The 23,463-nt window shown below is 36.2% G+C and overlaps 1 protein-coding gene across 2 annotated transcripts in view; it reads left to right on the top strand.

Moving 5' to 3' along the window:
• LOC110380708 (ATP-binding cassette sub-family C member 4) overlaps window positions 1-23,463 on the top strand; it is a 32,858-nt gene that overhangs the window by 5,614 nt on the left and 3,781 nt on the right. The window contains exons 2-15 of one of the 2 annotated variants that reach the window (XM_064034761.1): window positions 13,960-14,094; window positions 14,396-14,600; window positions 14,710-14,935; window positions 15,399-15,496; window positions 15,985-16,182; window positions 17,178-17,304; window positions 17,816-17,968; window positions 18,639-18,826; window positions 19,423-19,587; window positions 19,765-19,902; window positions 20,528-20,695; window positions 21,686-21,832; window positions 22,729-22,949; window positions 23,169-23,305. In XM_064034761.1, the coding sequence (XP_063890831.1) occupies window positions 13,960-14,094; window positions 14,396-14,600; window positions 14,710-14,935; window positions 15,399-15,496; window positions 15,985-16,182; window positions 17,178-17,304; window positions 17,816-17,968; window positions 18,639-18,826; window positions 19,423-19,587; window positions 19,765-19,902; window positions 20,528-20,695; window positions 21,686-21,832; window positions 22,729-22,949; window positions 23,169-23,305 (2,306 nt within the window). Of the gene's footprint in view, window positions 1-13,959; window positions 14,095-14,395; window positions 14,601-14,709; window positions 14,936-15,398; window positions 15,497-15,984; window positions 16,183-16,504; window positions 16,632-17,177; window positions 17,305-17,815; window positions 17,969-18,638; window positions 18,827-19,422; window positions 19,588-19,764; window positions 19,903-20,527; window positions 20,696-21,685; window positions 21,833-22,728; window positions 22,950-23,168; window positions 23,306-23,463 lie in introns of both variants that reach the window. The other variant, XM_021340830.3, reaches the window with a different exon arrangement.

Raw genomic sequence — 23,463 nt, 5'->3', positions numbered from 1 at the left:
AGGCATGCAGCTTTTTACAACAAACCTCAAAAATAAGATGACGAGTCTATTTCAAGAGACCTTGTCTAACTCAATTGCTAAAACATGAATTTGCGATTTCTGAAATACTAATATTTATGCAATATAAACAATCCGATTTCAGATAAACATCTTCAGGGGTGGGTAAACTCAAATTAGTAGGTATGGTTTGTTTAATTTTAATTACTTGTAATATCAAACCCAAACTTATCTCATAAAATTATTAAGTATGTATTCAAATTCAAAACAATAACAATTAAAAATCCAGAAAACAGGGACCTGAAAGAAAAACATCAAATACGTAAGCATAGCGACCAATGCTTCTGACCTTGTGGTCTGTGCCTAAGAGTGATTGGTACATCAACGACAAGAATTAAATTAATTACATTCCATTTTATTTCCACAATGCAGATTCTGCAGGCTTATGAACCCTGTAAAAAAAATACCTCTATATCCTCAACACATGTTGTTGTATGTACGAACAATATTATATTAAAATTAAAAATAAATAACTATAATTGACACATAGAGATCAGACGTGGTTTTACGGTAGCTAAGCTATCAGTTTTCAGTGGTAATATTTTGTTTCGTATGACAAAGTAGGAGAAATGTGGATCGAAAAATGAGGATCCTATAAATAAAACCCTTTTTGTTCGTCAGACGTAAAAACAAATGCAATTTTCACTGCACAATTCAATTGGTAGTATTATATCGTGACATGAATGACTATTGAATATACGTCTAAGTATACCGATTCGAATTTCACAGTAATGTATGTGTAGTCGGGTAAATTACAACAACGCAGTCATGTTGGGTTTAATGGTTCATTGGTGACAATGATGACATACGATCAGGCCCGCCGCTAGCTGTTTGTTCGCCCGCGTGCAAAACCGATTATGCCGCCCTACCACTACATATTATACTGGGTTTTGTCAAAAAATATATAAGGGGGGGGGGGGTCCAGGGGGTCCGGACCCCCCCGCCCATTCATATCCATCTTACTTTTCCAACAGAAAAAAATATGTGCAATCATTACCCAAGTGGCCCCGATGTATTAAAAGATTGTGATTAATGGGTAGGTACCAACATAATGTATATCAAAGTACTTAGAACAGATTATGGGTAACTTAAAGTAACGAACTTAAATATCTGTAGCAATGTTTAATTTCAGTAAAATATGTTATTAATGGTTTTTGTTGGGTTTCCCGTTGAAAAAGTCAACGCATGAGACACACTATGTATGTAAGGAAGCGCGAGCGAAGCGAGCGCGAAATTTTTTTAGTCTAAGGACACAAAACAAATAAAAACCACTGTAAATTAATAAAGCAAAGTCAAAAAGTATGCACAGAAATGAAGTGCAAATGTACATGAAGCCGCGAGCGAAGCGACCGCGATTTTTTCCTTAGAGTTTTCATGAAGTAAACATATCATAAAAAGCCAAAGTGAACAAAAAGCTATAACGGACGTGAGCGAAAAATGATTTTTCAGAATTGAATGCCTCAACAATTAAACAAAGATAAATTGCGATCAGTGCCGGTTTTTACTCTACCAGCGCCCTGGGTGAGATTTCTACGGCGCCCTACAACTGCAATTCAAACCAATACGAAAAACAGAGACGCATGTTTTTTATAGTTAACAAGTCGAAGCAAAAATTACGTAAAATGTAGCCCAATCGTACATAAGTTATTGCTGGTTGATGAATGCAAAAACACTGGAACATGTCTTCTGACTGCGCGAGCGAAGCGAGCGCGAAATTTTTGTTATATTTTAGAACTCAAAACAAAAATTCTTGAAAAATAAAAACAACTGTAAAGTGAAGCAAGCCCGAAAATGTTTGAGTTTTGGATCACTAAAAGTCCTAAACATATATAATAAAAAGCGACTGTGAAGTGAAGAAGCCGCGAGCGAAGGGAGCGCGAATTTTTTTGAGTATTGGGACATTAAAAGTAGCTATATGTGATAAAAAATTGATGCGTTTACGTAAGAAAATTTTTGAGTTTTGGGACATAAACGTAGTGTTTCTTCGAGAATTTCTCAAATTTAACGCGGAATTAAACACAAATTCGCTTCGGCGCCCCTGAGCCCGCGGCGCCCGGGTTATTCGCGCACGCTGCACCATAGGTTGAGATGGCCCTGATACTATCCATTCATTTGGGTACAGTTCTTGTAAGTTGCAATCTTTGATGAAATTTAAAACAAAAATAGGAGTAACATTCTGATCAAGGATTGGTTGGGGGCGCCTGCGGCGCCCTTTATATCCGGCGCCCTGGGCCGTAGCCCAACCGCGCCCTACCCTAAAATCGCTACTGATTGCGATATCTGACATGGAGGCGCGAGCGCAGCGAGCGCGAATTTTTTTGGGGATGCAAAGGATGAACCCGTCAAAATTGATAGGGGACGACCAAAGCGAGGGCGGCTTTTTCTGAAATTTTATTGCTAATCTACTTATCTATTTTTAGTAAAAATATTTTTATTACGTAATTATAGTTTAATTGTGCCGTATGGGTTAATTTTGCCGCCCCCTAATTAGTGCCGCCCAGGGCATTTGCCCCCCTGCTCTCTCCCCCCACGCTACGCTAATGGTTGATCTTAAATCTTTTTTAATAATTTTTAATTTTGAAAATGATCAACAGATGTAACTGAAACCGGCAGTGTAAGTTATATTCTTAGCGCTATTGCTGTGTTCGGAAATATTGAAATCAAATAATTGGTAAAAAGATATTGTATTTTTTTAATATTACGTGATAGGTCGCTCGATTTGCCGCCCCCTAGGACGTGCCGCCCGCGTGCGGTGCACGCGCTGCACGCCCGCTTACGGCGGGCCTGCATACGATATTTACACAATAGACATTTGCGGCGATTCCAATAAAAGGCAAATTGTACTAACCAACCTGCCCGAATATGGAACTGGTCAAAGCGGCAAGCACTGACGCCGTGCGTGAAATACAAACACACGCTTAGCTTCTCTTATCATTATAGCTAACACCATGTTTCTAGCATCTAATTGATAAATAAATTGATATAGGTAAATGGTTTTTTCACAGATCTTATTATGTAGTTAATAGTAATACACATGTTTACATTAATAATAGTGGAAGGTACACGTTCCGGGTAAAGCAAAGTCGTGCACACAAACACCTAATCAGAATTACGCTGAATCGGATCACGTTATTCCATAAATCCTTATACTTCATTCTTAATTTACTTACAATGAAGAATTTTCATTTAATAATTGTTATTAACAATAGAATTAAAAACGTCATCCAGATGATTTACTTATTTTCTCAATTATTATAATTAAAGGAAAGGTTGCGGAGATTATATCTAACCTTATTGTTAATCAATAGTTATCTAAAAACTATATCATATTTTCCCTTTTTACCTTAAGATTGCACTGCAATAAAATCGTCATTTCCTTGTTAATACAATATGCAGCTAAGTGTGAACCAAATTTACTGAATATGGAAACTCTCAAGTTAGTCGTATCTTTATGACTCTAATGACAAATAGTGGAAGTAACAACATTGCCTTATAATACGACACAAATATTGTTTACGTTTATATTTTACTACACTTTAACAAATGAATGATAACCAAATGAGAATACACATGATACAACTGTTTACAATCCCCTTTCTCGGAAACACAAGGCGAAACAAATTTATTTTCAAGAAGATTGCAAAAGCTTCGTAATATCTAGTTATTTAAATTGCTGAAAGACAATACATATCCAAAATTGTTTTATATCGTGTCGAGCCTTACCAGATACTCCGAGATGAATCTAAATGATCTGGAAGATTCTATTGTCAAACAGGGCACGTCCTACATTCGTTATTGTAATTGTCATACATACTGAGTATTACGTAATAGCTGTTACAAGTTGAGTTTCCTGTCTAATTCACCGTTCCGGGTAATTGTGATTATGGCCCGACCTTCTCATTGGGTAATGTGGACGATGCCGGGACATCGATAACTGTCCCGGACGACATGAACGAACCGCTATTAACCAATTACCTAGATATGAGATGAACTAGTTTCTAATGATATTCATCAAAAGGCGAACGAAAGAAAAATCTATGAAGTTCAGTCGTTGGACAGGCAACGACTGATAGGCTTTTTTTTCAAATTTAACAGAACAGAACTTATGAGATTTTGATTCAAACGGACACATGGATGTGTGTATACATATGGTTATATCCTTAACCTTGCACTTCCCAATTTTTTTAATACAATAAATATTATAATTTTACCGCTTAATTTGTTTAAAAAAATCGTCCACGTCGTCAACTGGTTTCAATGACATCAAGTCGTTATTAGGTTAGTACGACTTTCGTATGCACCAAAAATATTTACTTAGCAACTCGTTTGGAGCCGGACATTATTAGTCTTTATAATTACAGGGCATTTTTTACAGTAAGGAAATGCATAAGCACATACTTGAATATGTAGGTAAGTGTACAACTGCACCTGCATATTTTTTCACTAAAACTTTCATGAACCTTGTTTATTCCTAATATTTTTCTGTTTGCACCATGTTTGCAGAAAATCGCTCTTTATCAAAGTTAGGTCAGACTATGATATTATATAAAATCATATACATGAGTACCTAATTAATGATCAATCTGTAGTCCATACTAAGCAAACTGAAACATAATAATTTTACTGCAAAGAAATGTCAAGGAGTAAAAAGCTCACGTACGCACCATCTCGTAAACATCTCGCGAAGGCTTTGACATTAGAGTGCCTACTTGTAAACTTCTTTGTTTCCTTGCCCACTCGCTCCGAGGACATATTGATTCTATTTCTCACCTTGTAATTTGTACCAAGGCAAACCAAATATATGTTTCAGAATATAATAACAGATTTTCATTCTAAAGGTCAGACTAAAGTATCCCTTTTTTACCTCGTTGCTTATGCTAATGTATACGGAGATAATTGACGTCTGCGAAACAACTGAATAGTTAATCAATGAAGTGATATTGTTACACGAACTAATCAATAGTCACTAACGTCATTTGATGCAAAGTATTAAGCAACCATTGATTGCACCAACGATATGACCAACTCCATTGGCCGTAAGCGGCAGTTGTCACGTGTGCCTCACCTGTGTGGTGTAGTTTTGTGTTTGCTTAAATGTGTGATTGGGACTGGTGCATGTTGCCGTTATGTGAGCCGAGCCGGCGGCCGCCAGCGGCATGCGTGATGCGCCGGCGCAAGAGAGGTGTGCCATGCATCATACAAAGGCCTATAATCTCTGCGAATGGGAAGTATTAATCAAGGCAACGTAACCCTCGTTAACGCATTTATACACACAATTACATTGTAAACACGACGTGTCACATCGCTGTTTGAAGCTTACTCACCATTTAATTTAACAATAAAGAGTAGTTGCAAAACCCAATTTTTCTATTTACCTAGTTTGAGAGCAGTTGTGTCCGCATTCCAGGATTCCAATATTAATACGAGTGTGCATCAATATAAGTTTCACCAAGGGCACCGGTTGTATCAGCCAGTACATATGCACGTTTCAAGTTATTTGTGAAGTAAGTGGGTATTCATAAAATTTTACCGGTTTGGATAAGTATTCGTATTCAAGTACATATCATGAACCTTATACGGACCTTTCTCCGCAACGTTTCTCTGAATGTTAGCGATTTAATTTCTTTAATTTTTTATTATGATTTCATTTAAACTGGGTGGTTCACGAGTCCATCACATGGTGAACCGACTACCGTCAACAAACACTGCCGGACTATGCGCCAATGTGCACGATTATGATTCACGCTCACTTCTATACATCGTACCTAGGGATACATGATATATAGTAGTACAAACAAGATTATACTCGTACATATTCGCTAATGATTTGCATTGTATTTAACACCTGTCGTAGGTGCAATATTTATTCTCCTTAATGAATGCATATGACAGAACACTGGGCCACATCATTATATTATTTAAACCAACTTTTTAAAAATTTCAAAATCAACGGCAAAATTCTTTTGTCTATTCCTTTCATGCTTAAAAAGTCCATAGCTGATTCCCTGCCGTGGGAACGAGTTTGCTATGCACCTGCAGCTAAGTAGATGTACGCAAATTATAAACAGATGTGAGAACATGGGTTCAGGACGATCTAAATAATTGGTTTTCTCAACATAGATCCGTCAGAAGTTCGCGCGTGAGTTAGCATATAGTGATTCTGATCGATGCATGGCCTCCGCAGCGTCGTCGCTCATATAACACGACACATATCTGCATCTATTATAAATGCCATAGGGAATTAATTTTAATCATTCGAAAGGTTTCGCTTCGGATACTCAAATAAATCATCTGAGAAAATACTCAGCTTTTAGAAAGCGTGATATTCCCAACATTTGGTGGGAGAGGCAAATGATTAATGTGCGAATAAACATCACGTAAATTAATACATTTTCTCTTAATCTGTACAAGATTTGGAAAAAAAACTAAAAACACATCTTACAATAACTGCATGCTAACTCTTAATAGAACTCTAATAAAGTACAAGGCCGGTGTGAATTGCTTAGCCGGCTTCCTTTGTCACAGTGTTGATCATCACGTAATTATTCTCTGTGTGAACAGTTGCAGCTCGGTGCACGCTAGTCGATGACCCGAGATGTAAAAGATAAAATAATTATTTTATCTTGTAGGTAAAAATAAAATCATTACTTAAAGCAGGTCATGGATGATTCAAAGCTTTATATCAAGCCAATATTTACGCACCAAACATACTACTAAGTTCGTCACATGACTTGAACTCCAGCTAAATTGCACCTTGAAGATATTTTATCCAAAATGTCACCTACCTATATAATTAACGCTGGGCTTACTGTCAATATTTCAGTATTTACTTATTACCTCTGAAGGCTATCGCTGTACCACATCTTGTAAGTCTGCAGTTTATCTTAATTTGAACGTAATAATGGTTATTCACATTATTATCTTCGTGTTTACTAACAAAACTAATAATAGAGGTGACAATTAGTAGGTACTTCACAACACTAATAACCTGACCACTAAAAGCGTTTCTAATTAGTGAATAGTTTAGAAAACAATTGACACCTATACCCGAAGTCAATTTGAAGTTAATTAAAGTTCTATTACGTTGTATTAAAAGCTTTGTCTCGTCTATGCTGTGTAAACCTTATCAACTGTTACTTTACAATGATTACCTATAATTGTAATTCTTTTTCTTACTAAATTATTTAGATACTAAATTGCCACAGACAAGTTCAATAATGATGATAAACTTAATTGGTGCAATTTTGATTAGAGTAAATACTTTTTAGACATCACTTAGTTACTCAGGTTTCAGCTACTTTAATATTCAGGTATGTGCACTAAATTTTATAATTTATATCAATTAATTAACGCTATGAATCTAAGATCAAAATCATAAACATTAGACATACTTAGGTAACTCTTACTCATTGATTTGTCTGCGTATGTTAATTTACAAAAATAACTTATTCAGCGAATTCAAATCATACTAAATACTTAGATGTATGTACCTGTGCGAGGCACGTATAAAGCCCACGTACACATATAATTAAGCTAAATTACAATTAACAGTTTTTTTTTCTCACATTCTTAATTAAATGAGGGATTACATGCTAATCGAAAGCCGATCTTCTTCATTTTTATATCTAATAATATAAAATTACAATACAATAAGTACTACCTGGCATTGTTACTCACTTATTTTGTTTATATTTCCTTCTTATTTTATTTTAATTTTCAGAGATAATATCGTAAGACAATGCAAGTAATTACAAAAAGGGATCAATAATTGCACAATAATAATTGTTCTGCTTCGCAATAAAATTGCTGTGAACACAATAATGAATAAACGTTTTCATATTATTAAGTAAATACTTAATGCACATTTGCAATTCAGTAAGGACATTGGAGTAATCACTCCCGTACTAAGTTATCAGTATTCATTCATTTCCTATAAAGTACACTGTGTGGCTGAAAATATAATAAAGTTTCTCCTTACTTTTCATTAGCCTTTAACGTCTTTCTTGGTAACAAAACACGTTTATCCATATCTGATATAAATGAGTGCAAGGACCAAAACAATATATTCCTAAGAAACGGATAGTAAGAAATGTTTCTATAAAATTAATTAAATGGAACAGATGACTTCCTATGCGCTTCCTTGTTTAATGAAGTGCGTGTAATGGCGCAAGTGATGAGCCTGCAGTGCGGTCGCGCGATAATGGCCGGTATGGCCGCTCACCTGACTGCGCGGGTCACAGCCTTCACACTGAACAAGCACATATTGAATTAAATACTATTTTTTTTAGCACGCTTATATTATCTTCACTTGTAACTATGTATGTAAGAAAATCTTGGAATCTTATTTAGACCCACTTCCCGGTCTCCGATAAATTTTGCACATGCTCAGATTTCTGATGCCAATACATGGCTAGCTAAGAAACGACATTATATAGAGCGTGTTTTTTTAGTTTTTTAAACTATTAGATTTTACATATTCACCGATAAAACCCGGGGATACAAGATATAGCGCAATCAAAAAATGATAATAAAGTCTAATTTAAAGCACTGAAATATGCACAATATAATTCTCATAGTAAAGTAAATCAGGACCAGGAAACTACAATACAATGATAATTACTTGTATTACCCAGACCATTCTGATAAATCCAACACTATTTTATAATACTCAAATTCCTGAGATTACTTACTTGAGGCATAGATACGTAATCATAGACCATGAAATCACTATATCTAGACTTAACTACTGGCCATAAGCAATTAATATAAAACTAGAATATTAAGCAACTGTGTAGATAAACAATAATGTTTTATTTCTCAGAAAAAATGATATGAAGCTTTTTGCATGAAAAAATACCAATAATTTTCCAGTGGCTCGTTAAAAGCACTGTTTTATGTGATTTTTATTCTAGCACAACCGATGTAACGTAAATATCGATGTCTCGGTCCAATATTGCAATTCCTAATATGGAAATGCATCACATAAGTTAAATATTCTTACCATTTAATATGTTTGCTCCTTATTTGAATAAAACCATTTCTTAATCCTTTTACACAACAACCTGCTTACAGAAAATACATTAAGCGTCGATTTCTTTTTATTCAGGTCAAATATGTCATAATTAACGCTTCTTTCATGCAAAAGTCGCGGCATCATAATAATAACATAATAATCAATCATTAGCCGGGTTGTGTAAAACGACATAGATGCTTAGTAGCTGTGGTGATGGTCTGAAATAGGGACAAGGCGAAGCGACGAGCGCGGCCGTGCGATGGCCAATGGCCCTCCGTCTCCACGGAGGACGGTACCACTGATCATATGACTGCGACAAACACACGCCAACGTGAAATATGAAGGTGCATACACTAAGCTTACTTATATTAGCATTCCAAGATTACGTTTCTGAACAAGTGCAAAAAACTAAGCTATTCCGATGGGACTTCCACCATGTAGGAATTACCACTAACGATCCTGAATTACAGTTCATTTTGTTTATTACACGAAAAAAGCTATATTTAAACTGCTATCTGAAAACACAAAATACCCAATAAGTTTCTGGTTCTTCGAGAATTTTCATGCATTCAACATAATTATCATTACTGATAATATTCATTGACTAACGTCAATTGCAAGGTTATAAAGAAAATATTTTTTCAAATATCAAAATGAAAAACAAGGCAATTGTATAATTTTAATGATCGAACGGAGGTTATATGCAAATAAACTAAACAGCATCACGTGATATTTTTCACTTTCGCTGGCCACAGCAGTCGCAGTAGCAGTCACATGTTTGGAAGGGTACTGATATGTGCCACAAGTGATGAAATGAATAAAATTTTATTAAGCTCTGCTGTCGAGCCGAAGTATGTAGATACAGTGTATAGATATAGCTGCATCATTCCTTTATGAACATACACATGCTTTACAACGCAACGCTAATGAAAAATTATGTTCCAAAAATGTGCTCGTGTAAATAAATTGCCATATGTAAAGCGATGTTTTAGGAAAAATCAACAATTTGAAAAGGCTCCAAGAAATATACGAAAACATGTGTACTGATTATCTAAAGCGGTTCTAATCAAAATTTTGCATTGCCTACTTATAAAAATTTACGAAGCCTTTCTCATTTCTGCAGCAAATCAATAGTCTATTTCCGTCGTAGTAACAAAATAAACGATCACTACATTTAAAGATTAGTTGGTACATACTTTCTACATACTAGTAGCAGGGTTTTTGCACCACCTTTTCTTGCTGAATTAACTGATTGAGTGAATAATCCATCGTTGCTGAGCGTATCATCGCAGACACCCTTTGATAGCGTTTATTCAATTCAATCATTGTTACACGTATTGTGTGCACAATTACAATATAAGTTAGGTATATCCATATCGTGCTCATCTTGTACCAATTTTCACTCACTTTTTCTTTCGTAAAATTAATCAACAAAAGAAAACAGGTTTTTAATAATCCAGAAACGCAAAGTGTCGCGGAAATAGGAAGTTCTCTAAGCCGACCATTAAAGTTAAGCTTATTATCATAGGAATGCCACCGAAATATGTTACAAACGTAGAGAGTGTTATCTTCCAAGTTAACACTTACTGTCGAAGAACAAACCTGTTCTTCACGTGTGATCAATGAATTGACATTTTGGGCCGTCAGAGTTAGTGGTCAGATCTTAAGGTTACAAAATGATAAATAACCAAAGTCGGTTTTCTGGTCGGTGTTGTCTATAACAATACAATCGATTTGACATACCTAGATGCACCCCAAGTGATTACTATTCAATTGTTTTTATAACATGACTTTGAATTTGACAACTTTTGAACTTGTAGCCTCTGGACCATAGATTGCGATTGTCTAAAATGTGGTAGAACATGAATCCTTTAGAATTGGAATGATTTGCATTGGGTGGTTGTGCACTACATTGATCAATGCCTTGTTTACTAATTTGTAAGTGGTGGCTGGCAGTACCACATGAGTGGCATGACGCAGATCGCGTTAGTATGTCAACGATTGACATGGGAGTGTGCGTAAGCGCATACTTACCGGTTAGCTATCGATTTTATTCAAGAACATCGGATGTGCTTTCACTTGTCTTTTACTTAATTGTATGTTAATTTAATGTTCTGTTTATATACAGGGTGGCAAAATGATGACCCTTTTGGGTATAGCTAGTCATATTTTTTTGAATAAAGGTAAATCTCAGGTTCGCTTTCATATTTTTGAAGGAATCAGATACAAAATACAATAACACATGAAATGTACATATTATTCTTCAAATCGCGGTGTTCTAGTTCTATACTTGTATTGGCTCAATTTTCTGTTCCTGATCTGCAAAAAACATTCGGACTACTTTTTCTGTAATATCTTATAGCCAGGGTTAATTTCCATTCGGAATGCAATAATTAGGGACCTGGTAGAAAATACAATCAATTAGATCCATATGGTATCCACTCCTGCAATATCTTGTTTACTACGTAATGGAAATAAAATAACCAAAACAACCTTTTTTTTTTTGTTTTGTTATAAAAAAATACCATCGGTGAATATTGCGCCACCTTGTATAAGATACCAGTTTATGTACTTTATGACGAAAACATTCATTTACATTACTAAACCTTAACCTCTTCCAAGTATTCAAGATACCCTATTTTTTAGTCTAAATTAGTAAGAAAATTATTCGCTAGGTACTTGATTTTTGTTTAGCGCAAAAACTGATAAATGTTCATGCCTAACTCTCGGATTTCCCACTATGAGAAGGATACGTCATACAAAAAATCTCCTCACACATTGACAAATAAGGGTTTTTACCAAGAAGTCTTAATTAGGTTTCTAAATGTCAGTAACTAACACATGGAATAACAAAGTTGTATTTAGTAAACTCATTCTTAAAAATTATCGACGATGTCGGCACATGGGCGGTGTAAAAACCGTTATCAAGTTTCACAAACTAAACGTTTATGTTTACGAGCCCGATCAGTAGTATAATCATTATAAATCACAATCTATACAATTTCATAGCATGAGCAATCGAAATAATTAATTCAGTCGTGTGTAATATGCACGTGGCCATAATCGTACCGAGGTGCTTGCTTAATTGCCTTAATCTGCATCCATCGAGTTCTTTGTTACATTATCACTACGCGATTAATAATACACATTAATCATTGATTAAAACCAAATGACATATTTCGTTCGTCTCAAACAGGGTCAAATTTCCTTCATATTTATACAAATAGCGCTTTCACATTGGCGGATTTTTGTCGCGCGTATCAAAACCGAGCGTATTGTTCTTGTTGTTTGCTTTCGCTGGTATAGTGCTACAAAGTGTGTACGAACCGGTGTCGCTCGGAAAGTCCGCTGGTGTGAAACGCTGAAACTCCTTATAGAGCAGAGATTTCAATGATGTTTGTTTAACAGCTATCGTTTATGTGAGCGTTTTAAATGATTTTAGAAAACCATTTGATTTATCTAACAAACATGCGGCAGTGTGTCACATGGATGGAAATCAAACCAACTCGTTTTATATGTATTAACATTGTTCAGTGCTGAGTAGATGACATAGGTAGAGGTACCTACATCTAGTTGGGTTACGTTATGAGTAATAAATTATATCACGGGTACCTATATAATTACCGTTCAACATTGAATTTAAACGTATCTAATTCAAGTTAAATATCGTTACTTTATCGTTCAATATTAAACTCTTTTGAAAATAAGAAACGGTCACGTGGCTTATCTACGTAATAGTGTTTTACTTGAGTAAGTAATAAATCCCAAAAAGTAATAAAATCCCAGCTATTTTAGACTGGCCCGTGCTTGAGATTCCAAACTATAAGTGCTATGACTGAAAACACAACATTAAAATTTCATGTGGACGCCAAAACTGTAATTCACGTTTTTCTTAAAAAATCTAACTGTAATCAGTAGCCAATTTTACCTACATAACTAATATATTATTAGTATTCAACGCAAACACGGCCATACAACAATAATACAAGACAGAGGAACTCTCACGACCAACGAGTTGGCATATTTTATAAACAGTGTCACGATCACAAATCGCGTAGTCCGGAGACAGATATTCCTTGAGTGAGTGCGTGGTCGACACATCCCGCGACACGACAAACGTCTGGTCTACCTACTTTGTACCCGCTATAATAGCTCAGTGTTGCTGAGAAACACGCAGAATTTATAGGTTTATTGGCAAAAATGTGTATTCCAAATAATTTGTATTGTCCTAATAAAAACCAAAAAACAAAATGCATGTCCGACTTGCCCACCGAGAGTTCCGTCCATTGAATCATTACAAAAGTTCATAGGTAATAGAATTGATTGTGATATGTTTTTCATTATGAATAAGAATCTAGAATGCTTCAAACAAAATTATATATTATGCGATGATCACAATCAACAAAGTCCCCTTATATAAGGGTATGTTATAAGGGTTCCGTTTCATCTATGTTTTGATGTAGGTACGAACCCAGTAAAATAACTTCTTACCAATAAGATGCACCCAAAGCACAAAAACAAGACTTCTTTGTATGTGTCTATTGGTTTAAACATGAGATCACTCTTGTACCATACAGAAATAGGAAATACATATGTACCTAGTGTTATGTCAAGTCTGCCAACAAAAGGTTAAGATATCGTATCAACAAAATGATTCCACGTTAAGTTGTCACGTGACCTCTTGCCAAATGTGTAAGAGTACAATGATGGAGGGAAAAGGATGTTCCAACTGATGTGACATTGACCAGTGCACGTGATCTTATAGGCATGAATACGAAGCAATGCTTCGAGAAGTTTTAAGGGATAACGGAGAACGAAGCGTTTACAACATATACAGCAATTTATGGACCACTTGCTATACTAATTACTAATGAGACACTTTGTTACAGAAAATGGCTGGAAGAAATTGCACTGGCGAGCAAGCAGGGCCGTAAACCATCTTTACTTCGTGCAATGACCAAGGCTTTCTGGATGAGTTACGCTCCTTCCGGCATTATGTTCCTCATACAAGCACTCGTACTCAAGTGAGCAATTTTGTTGAGTCACGTGAATATCACATTATGCCAATTACCGATCATCTTGTGACAAATACTTGTTACCTTAGTGTGTCATCGGTTGCACAGACCTGGAATATACCCAAATTGATTTGACAAGTATGAAAATTGCCATAAATGACATCATGCACTTACTTTAGATTAACGATGTTTAGTTTTACGAGCTTTATCTTAAAAGACCTGTCACAGCATACCTCCTTTGACGTACTTGTACAGAACAATGAAATACTTGCACAATGCACATTTTAATAGAATACTTCTATACCTCTAGGCCTTTCCAACCGGTGGCGTTGAGCTTGATGCTTACGTACTGGGAGCCAGGCTCGACCATGTCGTACGAACAAGCCGTGTACTGCGCGACTGCCGTCATCATGATGTCGCTGGTCATCGCCTTCCTCAACCACCACGGCACCTACTCCACGCAACAATTTGGCATGAAAGTCCGCATCGCTGCCTGCTCACTTATTTATAGAAAGGTTAAATCATTTACTTAAACAATTCTTTAAAATTATGTACAACCTTACCGAAAGTGAAGTACTTATAAGGGCAAACTAATGAAGAATAACAATATTTGTTCGTGTTTAGGTAATGCGCATGAGTTCCGGCGCGCTCGCGCAGACCACAGCGGGGCAAGTCGTCAATCTATTGTCGAACGACGTGAACCGTTTTGACTACGCCTTCATCTACACACATTTCATCTGGCTTCTTCCCCTACAAGTCATCGTGGTCTGCTACCTCATATACTTGAAGATAGGCTATGCCGCCATCGTAGGTGTCATTGGCATTGTGTTGCAAACGATACCCGTGCAGTGTAAGTATATTTTTGATGCTATTGTTTTGTCAGGATGTTGAAGCAATTGTTCATTTAAAACTCAAAATACAACAGAGGAAACATTATTGAGCAGGACCATAACCTACTTCTGTATTTCACTCACTTTGTGCATAACGAGTTATACCTAAATAAGACCGAGAATAACGGAACCCTAATATAACTTACATTCCGCACCACACACAGCACCGCAACAAACACTAAAATAAGTTTAATTTTTCAAATGAACTGAGCCAAAAATATAGCCAATAAATCAAAACCCCAAAAAAAAGGGTTTATTGGCCCCTTAAAATTAAAGCTTCCTGTTATGCAATTACGATTACGAAAGGAATCCAAGCCCATAAATTGCTGTCGTCCGATCCAATCATGATAAAGGGAGGCCGTGCATCTTTTGCGAAAAGGCAATAAACTTAAGATATACAACCTAGTTATTTTATTGTTGCAGCTTACATGAGTAAATTGGCTGCAAGGTTACGAATGAGGACCGCGTGCAAAACTGATGAGCGCGTGCGAATCATGGACGAAATTATTAATGGCATGCAGGTATGTTGATCTAGATTTTCTAAAACGCTCATTACGTATTAATTGTTTAAGTAGGTCAATTAATTCTTCAAATATATTTCTTGATAATTAGTTTAACTTTGTTAAATTCGTTTATGAACGAACACAAGACCTGTGATTTTGGGAATAATGGCGAAATTGTCATGGGTGTATCTTAAGTATACTGTTAAGCTCTCGTTTGTTCGATTTAAAACATTAGGAAAACCCCACACGTAGGTATACTGCCAATGGCACAGTATCCTTCATTTTTTTACAGCTGTATTCAGTTATTGTTCAATTTTATTTCTTTATTTGGCAAACCTTAATTTAACACGGTTACCAAGAAACCGCAAACAAATAACAAAGTCTTAATGTCTTTGACTCAAACTACGTAAATAGGAAAAATACTTCAACAGGTACATATCTGTAATTTACAGAGGGTTTTTCTATACCTATGGTAAGTACTTTTGCTAATTAGACTTTAATTTTAGGTAATAAAAATGTATGCCTGGGAGAAGCCATTTGAGCAGGTAGTCGCCCTGGCTCGGAAAAACGAAATCAAATGCATTACGTCAGCGTCGTACCTTCGAGGAGTATACCTGAGCTTCATGGTGTTCACGGAGAGACTCACCCTGTACATAACACTGCTATCCTACTCTCTATTCGGCTACCAAGTTACCGCGGACATTGTAAGTAACCAAACAAAACATTGTGTAACCTTCACCAATTACTGAACAACAACGGCATTTAATTTGCCTTTTTATTAATTCAGTTACCATATCAAAATACAATACGATTTGGTTAATTTTTCATATTCCCGAATATCGTAGCCGAAATGGCTAAATGTAAAAGCAATTCATGTCTAATTAATTACAATTATGTATTTAACTTAGTCCGGGTCTGTAGTGAAAACTACTATTATTCTAATTGTTTTAAAAGTATAACGAGCTATTCTCAACACTAATACATGATTCTGTGTGGTCCAGTGCAGTGTGCGTGTGTGATTTGCAGGTGTTTCCATTGGCGCAATTCTTCAACACCCTACAAGGAACCCTTTCGATAATAATGTCGAATGCCGTGTCATTTTTGGCAGAGGCGCTGATATCAGTGCAACGCCTCGAGGCATTCATGTTATTCGGTATGTGAGACGGCAAGTCTCTATCGCACTAAGTGCATGCCACTCCGCCACAACCCTTGCCTTCCACGAGTCCAAATTATAACTGAGACTCGGCGCTATTAATCAAATTATTTTAAACCTAAACACTAATTCACCTAATATATTCCTTAACAGGTTTAAGGGTTAACAGAAATTCTCTTAAATCAATTTAGTAACTTTAGTATAAAAATTTGTATATTGCATGTGCCAGACATTGTAGTTTGATGCCAAAATTAATAAAAATAATTATTACGTTTTCTATAATATACGTATTTTAAATTGAAGGAACCAGATAATGTGAAGTGAGTTAAAGAAAAGAATAGTTATTTTTTTATGGGCTTTTCTACATAACGTGTTACATAATTTGAAGAAATGCTTAGTTGCTACGCTACACAATCTGAGCTAGGTTTTATGGAAGACATTAGTAACAGTAGAGAAGAAAACATCAATATAATGGAAATGATACAGGCGACAAGAGTAAAATGTGTATAAAAGCTGCTCAGCCAATAAAATGAATAATTTCCACAGGCGTTCCCGCTGGCACAAATGTTCAACATACTTCAGGGCACACTAGCAATGAATTTTTCGTCAGGCCTTTCATTGACTATGGAGTCTTATACCTCTGTAAAACGTATCGAGGCACTTTTAAGTTTGGGTACGAGATTAGACAGCATAGTTTTGGGTGTCTATATGTCGTGAACGATGCACTCAATGCGTCATTACTGTTCTAACGAATGAAAGACTAAGTGCGTTTATTGTGTTAACACACATCCTATGATGTCATTTGTTCTTGCTTCTTCTACTAACCATCATAACGCACTAACCTAACGAGGGACATTTCTTATTTGTATTTTTCCTGCTGTATAAAAAATTATATTCTTACCTGCTTTGATACTTTTTATTCTATCTTTTATCGTGTGTAGACAAGGGAATAATTACTTTATTTCAATAGAAAATTAAAGACAAAAGGTATTGATACAACATTAACAGATTTTCATTCAGCTTTTCATTAAAAAAATAACATAAGGTGAATTATGCTGGTACCATTATCGATACAAACGATGTACTTGCAAATAATATTACAGTCGATGTGTACACTAGGTATTGCAATTGTTTGTAGGTACGAGTTAATATAACGCTAATTCTTCTTTATGAATGACAAACAGATGAGCGAGAGGATCTCCGCAGTGTGCCGGACGTAGACATCGCTAAATTGGTGCAAATGGTGGACAATAAGAAGAAAAAGATCAATTTGAGCGAAGTTGACCTTCGTCCTAACACGTTTAAGAAGATCGACGAGGAAGGAATTTACAACCCCGGTAAGTTACAAGTCGCGGACCGTGATGCTAAAACGTTACCACACATCAAAATATCGAACCTAAGATGAAGTAAGATGGCAAATTGTATATACCATTATTGATCATCATTGTTCAGTAGGTAATTTGGGGTTTATTTATTCAACAACATTTGCGCTAACGGTTACATCAATATTTGATTTTAGAGACACAGTAAATAAGCGGGCTGACTTTCCAATTGCGTGCCAATCTTTAGTCTATAGACCTACATAGAGCATTTGTGTCATCCTATATGAAAACAAAGCGATGTGTCCGACGCAAAATAGCCTTTCAATAAATAAATATCCACAAGTTTAACCGATTTCGTACCGCACTTGTACCTCAACAAAAACCCCGACGACCAGCCTTTACCGCATTGAAGGGGATAGCCGATTGAATCACTCGCCGAGACTCGCATTATTTATCCAATGGTTTACTATTATCCTTTGTAGTCTCGTTGTTGTGTAATCATGGATGTTCCGATCGATTTTATAAGGCACACTGCACGTTGTCAGACTGTTCCCACAGATTTTTCTTTAGTAAACCTTTCTTGTAGGCAAGGTTTTTTATAAACTTAACACACATTTTCGATTTCTTAAAAGCCATTTATTCTTTTATAAATGTTCTTAATAGATATGTTCTTTGTCCCTTTAAGGATTCGAGTGCAACGAAAAAGGTCTGATGACTTCAACTCTATGCCCAATGCCCGTGAACGTGGGCATCTTGATCCAAAACGTGAGCGCCAGCTGGACTGACGACGGACCTATTACGTTGAACCAGCTTAACCTTATGGTGCCCAAAGGAAAGCTGTGTGCCATCATAGGCTCTGTTGGATCTGGAAAGGTTTGTTGTTTGAGTTTAATCATTAATATTCTGCCCCTTATAGAACGTCCCTTCTCCGCGTACTTGCTACGAAAATATATATTTTTCTGACTTATTTACTTATCTACCTTTATGTGTGCATTAACGAAAACTTATAGTTTCTTACTGACACAATAAAATCAATACTATTTGGAAACTGTGTTTGGAAAGTTTTTGGCCATTTTTAAAAACTAGTGAACACAATTAGCCGTTAGCCAAACCAGGCTTTTAGGTAAACTTACGTAAGTGCAAACATACGTAACTTTACTCATATCCACACTTAACAAGTACTTACTTACCTTAAAAGTTATCAAACGGACGTGAATTCGTAGCAAATTTTGATCCTATTTAAGACATCAAGTAACAAGAACATCAAAATACCACTCACGCTTGTGTCAACAAGTTACCGGCTCAATAAATATTAGCACTGACCAAAATTGATGTATTGAATGACAAATTTATCAAGTACACTTTTTAAGAACCACTTCATAGTAAGGTTAATTAACATGTTTTAAGGTAAACAAATACATTTTCAAACTTATTTCCTTAAAATGTGTAAATAATGGCTATTTTTGCAGAGTTCCGTTCTGCAGTTGCTGCTGAGCGAACTTCGGTCAAGCAATGGCCGCATCTACCTGTCTGGCCCGCTGTCGTACGCAAGCCAGGAGCCATGGCTCTTCGTAGCCACCGTCAGGCAGAACATACTGTTTGGCCTCCCCTACAACTCTAAAAAGTACAAAGAAGTAAGTATACAAAGTTGGCATGTTAATACCTATTTGGACTCTAAACTAAAATGGAAAATAGAAGATCGCAAATTGCATGATAACAATACTTTATTTTTAAATTCAGAAACATTAAATTGGATTTTGACCATGCTCTTCCATATTCTCTATAATACTGATTTACTGTAACTCTTCCAGGTGGTAAGAGTTTGTGCTCTCCAAAAAGACTTCCAGCAGTTTCCTCACGGTGACCAGACGCTGGTCGGTGAGCGAGGAGCCTCCCTGTCGGGCGGACAGCGAGCCCGCATCAACCTCGCCAGAGCAGTGTATAGACAAGTACGTCTTCCCTCGTTTATGTTTTGCCCATTATAGAAGAATGTCCTTGAAATACCTATTTCAGATTATATGGTAATCATTTTTTCATAATCTTGCAGCTTTTGGAATCCATTACTTTTGGAAAACAGTCTATTACCAGTTAAACCCCTATCGTTATGACTAAAACTTGATATCCTCACTTCACCTCTGCCTCGTTTCAAGGTAGCTTTGAGGTTTTATAGTCTGAGATAATCCCCTAAGCTCATTGCACCAGCAACAGCGCGGTAGATATCAAGCTATAAAATTACGCTTTTACCTGAAAATTAACCGCAGACCTTAATACAATTTTTATTAGCAGTTGCTTTAAGCCTTCTAATGAACTGGCTTTTAATTTGCACTTGCGTCTTTTAAGTGGAATATTATTTTATGTCATGTTGCTGGTATGCAGGAAAGTTATTTTACTATTTAAAGTTCTTTGATCTTTTGAAACTATGCAAATTCTGATATCATACAGGACGAAAGTGACCGCATGCATTAGACTGTGGTAGTTTTAACGAGAGTATTAACTGATCCTATAGTCAAGGTGCATAGGCTGATCAACCCGATCATTTTTGCACGGACAATTGATTGTATATTTTGTGATCAGGCTGAGATATACCTACTGGACGACCCGCTGTCAGCGGTGGACGCGCACGTGGGCCGGCAGCTGTTCGACGAGTGCATCAGCGGGTACCTTCGCCACACCACGCGCGTGCTCGTCACGCACCAACTGCACTACCTCAAGGCTGCCGACTACATCGTCATCATGAATAATGTAAGCTTTTGTTTCCTAAGTCATTCCACTCTCTGGTATCCACGCACCAGCTGCATTCTTTTTGTCAAGCGCAGAATATGTCTACGCATACCACTTGCGCCAATGAACTTGAACTGCTCACATTGAGATTTTCATGCATGATCTTTTGAGGGAAAACGGTGTGCGAGATTTGAAATCCCAAGGGTCATAACTACAGCTATAATTAATTAATTTAAGTGATTTCACTCTTCAGTATTCAACAAAGGTCATATCATTTTATTAGCAAACTTGTACATCTTTACTTCTGCTTTTCCATCATAAAAAGTCACAAGGAAGTCGTTTATATTCTTACCTTCTTCTCCTTGACAACATATATGCTAAAAATATCCCTGAAGCGCAGTGCAATATGAGTGCAATGCATGCGTTTTCGTCACGCATCAGCTCCACTATTCCAAGGCTGAATGTTACATCGTCAATATCAATGTGTTATACAGTATTACATAGACTTATTGTTTATTACAAGCTATTGAACAAAGATATCGAAAATTGTAGAAGAATTTTTTTCTTAAGTTTGGGCTCAAGCCACAATGTCAGCTTGTCGTGACCCCATGCTAAAACAACTTTTGCAATTCTTTTTCCGATGTTATTGAACTCTAACCCAAGTGTACCTACTTGCAATTTTACTAAAATACTAATTTTATTTTGCTATTTTTTTTTATCCTTGGGAAAGAGATAACACAAACGTCATACATATTAATTTGCATGTTTCTTCTTTCCCATACGAAACATGAATTCCTATTTTAATTGATTACCATATTAGCACGTTGATTGCAATATAGGTAGAAACGACTGCATGGAATGTCTGATTAGAATGCCAGTTCTCGTGAATTCCTAGTTACACATATTAAATGCCATGGATAGAATTCATAAATATGATCGATTAAGTAATACTCCCCTTATTCTAAAACATCATGTTAATGTTGTGTACAATTCGTATTTTTGGTTTACTAGGGTTCTGTGGAAGCTAAAGGGTCATACGACGAATTGGTGAGCACAGGGAAAGACTTCGCGAAGTTGCTTTCATCCAGCCACGATGAAAACGAAGACAAGAAAGATGTGGAGAAACCACCCCCAATGTCCAGACGAACGTCTGCTAGAGTAAGTTTACTTTAGTTAAATATTGCCGTCGTAAAGTACCTGCGAACTGTTAAGCTGTTACTCCCAAGAAATAATTTTCGAGTAGAATCGACCGACTCATTCAAGCACCCGCAAATTCGATGCACCACATTGCGAATTTACGATATTCATCGTTGTACGTGCTTCGTGCAAAGATTTTTTTCACTTTAAACTGGAACGTGGAATCCTGTACCAGACTTCAAAGCCAAACGAAAAATATTCAAAATCGTGCCTTAAACCTGTTGAGTTAATGTTCAAATCTAATAACTGATTCGCTGATGCTACATTAGCTGAAGCAAAATCTTAAATGAATTTAAATTTATTGATAGGTTTTCTGTAATAAAAGTTGAAATGGTGTCGCCACGAGCCATGTGACTCATAGCCTTAGGTTTATTATGATTGAATTTATGTGATTCGACATTTAGGATTGCATACCTATCTGGTACTTTGCAATCGTTATTTATTGATATTATAGTATTATGCAAATTTCATTGCATTTTTTGCAACAGTTACTTTTTAATTGCTTCTATTCTAATAAAAACTTCATAAACGACGAACTAAAAATCTTGACCTAAAAATTAAGAAGTTAATATAAATATTTTCGACCTGAGGCCATATTGCCGTAAACTAAATGAATTGGCATAAAAATTACCTATCCATTCACTAGGATGTCCTAATATGATTTAAAAACCTTCCACAAGGAAAACAACTGCACACTTACTACTTATTAACAAAAAATCTTCTACGTACCTTCCCAATTTACCCATACTAAGTACTATACTACCTAAAATTTTCGTTTTCATTACTTTGCGTTTCCAATACTTTTTTTACTATTAAAAAAAATACTTTTGATTTACCAATAATGGCCCTGATTCCAGTTATCAACAACTCGCCGTCCGTCACTATGCGAGTCAACAGGCGGTTGTGAAGTAGCTCAAGAGATGGAGGAAGAGGAACGCGAGTCAGGCTCTATGGGCTGGCGGGTGTATGGCGCGTATCTCCGAGCCGGAGGCAAGGCGCCGCCACTGTTGTTCATGATTCTACTGCTCGTGATCGGACAACTATCGGCTACGCTCTGCGACTATTGGGTCACATTCTGGTAAATAATTATTCCTTTCCTCAAAGATTGAGCAGTTTCTAATATTTCGATAATAACAAGAACTATTGCAGGTTAGACAAAATACACTTAACAATATTATTTAATTTAATTTTCATTCAACGATCTTTATGTGAAGACTGAATTTTTCCACGTTCAAAGTACGGAGATGAACAAACATACTTAAAGAACTAGCAGTTAACATTTCAAAACTCTTTGCAGGACAAACGAAGTGACGACGTTAAAAGAGAAAGCTAATAACAGAACAATAAAAGACTACCACGTAGACCGATCGCCACCACTCGACAATGGGACATTCAATTTATCCAGCTACTTCTCTGGAGTTAATTTGCAGCCAGGTAATTGATTCTTATTTTTACACATGAAACCGCTCGGAATCTTGACTGCTTCGTTTTACTCCAACCGAAGATTAGTATCAAGCATGTCAAGATTCCACCATAATTAAAAAAAGCAGACAAAAAGAAAGAACAAAAGAAATATCCGTACTTATAAGTAC

The sequence above is a fragment of the Helicoverpa armigera genome, chromosome 5, assembly GCF_030705265.1.
Source record: "Helicoverpa armigera isolate CAAS_96S chromosome 5, ASM3070526v1, whole genome shotgun sequence".
Lineage (NCBI taxonomy): Eukaryota > Metazoa > Arthropoda > Insecta > Lepidoptera > Noctuidae > Helicoverpa > Helicoverpa armigera.
The sequence above is the reverse complement of the archived record's forward strand: the minus strand, read 5'-3'. Positions and strand labels throughout refer to the sequence as shown.